At 37.6% G+C, this 3544-nt stretch overlaps 1 protein-coding gene across 14 annotated transcripts in view; it reads right to left on the bottom strand.

The window, feature by feature from the left end:
* The window catches only part of VPS13B (vacuolar protein sorting 13 homolog B (yeast)), a 631834-nt gene that overhangs the window by 492013 nt on the left and 136277 nt on the right, over positions 1-3544 (bottom strand). Inside the window, exon 17 of one of the 14 annotated variants that reach the window (XM_014550214.1) lies at positions 1917-1951. The exons of the other annotated variants lie outside the window; for them this stretch is intronic. Coding sequence (XP_014405700.1) covers positions 1932-1951 — 20 coding nt within the window. The 3' untranslated portion in view covers positions 1917-1931. Of the gene's footprint in view, positions 1-1916; positions 1952-3544 lie in introns of those variants that run through there. 14 annotated transcript variants of the gene reach the window in all.

Genomic DNA, 3544 nt, shown 5'->3' with positions numbered 1-3544 from the left:
ACACATATGTAATATCTTAATCAATAAAGAAAAAATTTTAAAAAGGTATTAGCTTGTAAGAACATGTAATAAATAACTTCAAAATGCAATGGGTATTTAATTTTAAAGTGTGCCTTTAATATTTATGTAAAATGTTTTTTGTACTCGTTCAATAGAGTAAAGCTAGCAATAAAACTACTGGTCTGCAATGTGTATATCCCAGACTTAAAACTGAAGAAGCTAGCAACCCTAGAAAGGCCTACAGGTACAGACATAAAATGTCCCAACAAAAGCTATTTCTCCCTAGCCCAAGGACCTGAAGGAGCATCCCAGCAAGAGAGAACATTTTTAGACAATAACTGTTCTATTCTAGCCAAACAACACAGGAAAACCTGTGGTCCCACCCCCACCAACATCAACAAAGTTCAATGAGAAGTCTAGACTTCCACCTTCGACATGCTCGAACAAGGCACTCCAACACTCGCACTGGGTAGTATACAAAAAGGCTGAAAGGAAACCTGGAGTTCTAATCTAACCTGGCAATTGGAGGCAAAGCTCAGCCTTCCAGCTGGCATGGTATCAGAGGAGACCTAGTGGAGAGTCAGGATTTTCCACCAACCCTCGGCAATAATCAGTCCCTCACCACCACCACCCTGGTGTCAGCAAATACCTCCTGGGGACCTGTAATGATGCAATCCAAACACTAAAGTACAGGGAGGTATCAATGGTGGTCAAAATGAGAGTCATAATTCCCACCCTGGGTCAGAAATTAAAGGGACAGATTCCCCCCTGGTTCTTGGATACGAATGGAAGATAAGTGGAAAACCTGGACTTCTAATCACACCTGGCAGTAACAAGGGTGCATGCATGTCCCTTTTCCACTATTAAAGCACTATCAGATGAAGCCAGATAAAACAGAAAGTTTAAGTAAGATCCAGAGTCTCAGAAAATAATACCCAAAATATCAAGGGTTTCAATCGAAACAACTTGTCATACCAAAATCAAGATCCCAAACTGAATAAAAAAGACAACTGATAGATGCCACTGGGGTGGCAAGGATAGAACTATCTGACAAAGAATTTTAAACAGCCATCATAAAGATGTTTTAAGAGGCAATTATAAGCATGCTTGAAACAAAAGAAAATAGATTTAGCAAAGAAATAGAAAGCTATATAGTAAGAGAAGAAGAGGGAGAGGAATAGGAAGAAGACAACAAAGATGCCATAAAAAGGAACCAAACAGATATCTTAGAATTAGAAAATGCAATAAAAGAAAAAAGACACTAAATGGATGGGTTCAATACAAGAATGAAGAAAGAAGAAAAAATCACTAAACTGGAAAATAGAACACTAGAAATTATCCAACCAGAACTATAGAGAAATAACAGAATCTCATGGACCTGTCTGACTATACAAAAAATAGTTTTAACATTTTATTTATTAATTTTAGAGGAGAGAGGGGGAGGGAGAGTGAGAGAGCCAGAGAGAACCATTTCCTGTTCCACTTATTTATGCATTCATTGGTTGCTTCTTGTATGTGCCCTGACTGGGGATTAAACCCGTAACCTTGCATATCTGGATGACACTCTAACCAACCAAGCTACCTAGCTGGGGAACAAAAGATTTAACATTCATGTCATCAGAGTCCCCAAGGAGAGTAGAAAGGAGTGGGGGAGGGAGGGGAGGCTGAAAAAGTACATGAAGAAATAAAGATAAAAAACTTCCCAAATTTGGCAGACATAAACTTGAAGATTAAGAAGTTGAGCAAACCCCAGACAGAGTACTCAAAAAAATAAAAATACATTATAGACAACCTTCTGAAAACTAAAAACCAAGAAATAAATCTTCAAAAAAGCAAAAGAAAAAATGACAACTTACCTACAGAAGAAAAACAATTTGATAGCAAATTTTTCATTGGAAACCATAAAGTCCAGTAGGGAGTGGCACAACATTTTACAACTGCTGACAATATCCTTAAGGATTGAAAAGGAAAACCAGACATTCTCACATGAAGGAAAACTAAGAAAATTTGTAAATTTTTGTTAAGCATTTAACTTAGTGAAACTTTCAGGTTTGAAACTGTTTGTCTAAAAGAAATGAACTTTTAGGTAGCAGATTCTACACTTTAAAAAAAGCGAAAGTTAAGTTCCCTAAGCAGAAAGGATAAAACAAGAAATTTTGGGGGGGGGGGGGGGGGGGGAAGAATAGGCCAAAATAGGATAAATATGATAGACTTTTCTTTTTCCCCTGAGTTTTCTAAATTATGATTCATCTTGAACCAAAAATAGTAATAATGTCTGATGTGGCTCTAAATATACATAAATGAAATATTTACGACAATTATAAACAGGGAGGGTAAAGAAACATATTGTTTCTACACATCACTTGAACAGGAAAAATGATAATATCAGTAGACTAACAAGTTAGGTTTATGAACTGTAAACCTAAAACAAATACTAAAAATCTTCACAAGATACACTTTAAAAAACTACACATAAAACAACATGGAATTCAAAATAATATTTAAGTAGCCAACAAGAAGGAAGAACAAGAAGTCAGTAAGAAAAAGATAATAGGAATATCTCCAAATACTTGGAAATTAAACACATCTAAATATTCCACACCTCAAAGAGTAATTCTCAAGGAAAATAAAAAACATACAGTGAACTGAATGAAACACAACACAGCAAATTTGTAGAACACAACTAAAGCTGTGCAGAGAGCAAATTATATAGCACTAAATGCAACATTAGAAAAGTTAAGCCTCCAGTTAGTATCTAGGTTCTCACCTCAAAAGCATAGAAAAATAAGAGCAAAGTAAACCCAAAGCAATCAGAGTAAGGATATAATAAAGCTAGCAGAAATCAATTAAATTTATTTAAACTTTTTTCAATCAGTAAAGTTGACAAGCTTCTATGAAGACTAACAAAGAAAAAAGAGAAGAGAGAAGCCATAAATTGCCACTATCAGGATTGAAATGTTGCATTACTACAGACCAGGCGGGCATCAAATAGTAATAAGGAAATACCAAAAATAATTCTGCACACTTAATTTGACAACTTTGATGATACGGATCAATAAATCAATTTAAGAGGAGAAACCAAGATGGCGACATAGGTAAACACCAGAAATTGCTGCCTCGCACAACCACTTCAAAAATACAACTAAAAGACAAAACGGACATCATCCAGAACCACAGGAAGGCTGGCTGTGTGGAAATTCTACAACTAGAAGGAAAGAGAAAAGCACAATGAGACTCAGAGGAGGTGCGGAAGTAAAGTGCAGAGGTACGGAGGCCCACACAGAAAGGGCTGGCAACTGAGGACGCGGTTGTCTTTTTCAATCGGGAGGGAGACACACGCTCCAGACGGCTCAGAACTCCAGTCCTGGGCGAGTCTCTGGGGACCCAGACTTATACAGGGAGAAACTGGACTGTCTGGCATCGGGCAGAACTCAAGGGCGGCTTTCTCTAAGAGGTGCTTGCAGCGATTACCACGGGACACTGAGACCGGGGGCCTCTTAGGGCAGGACTGAGGATCAGCCATAGCTGTTTGCTCTGCCCTGTT

Source organism: Myotis brandtii, unplaced genomic scaffold (genome assembly GCF_000412655.1).
Source record: "Myotis brandtii unplaced genomic scaffold, ASM41265v1 scaffold59, whole genome shotgun sequence".
Taxonomy (NCBI): Eukaryota; Metazoa; Chordata; class Mammalia; order Chiroptera; family Vespertilionidae; genus Myotis; species Myotis brandtii.
The sequence above is the reverse complement of the archived record's forward strand: the minus strand, read 5'-3'. Positions and strand labels throughout refer to the sequence as shown.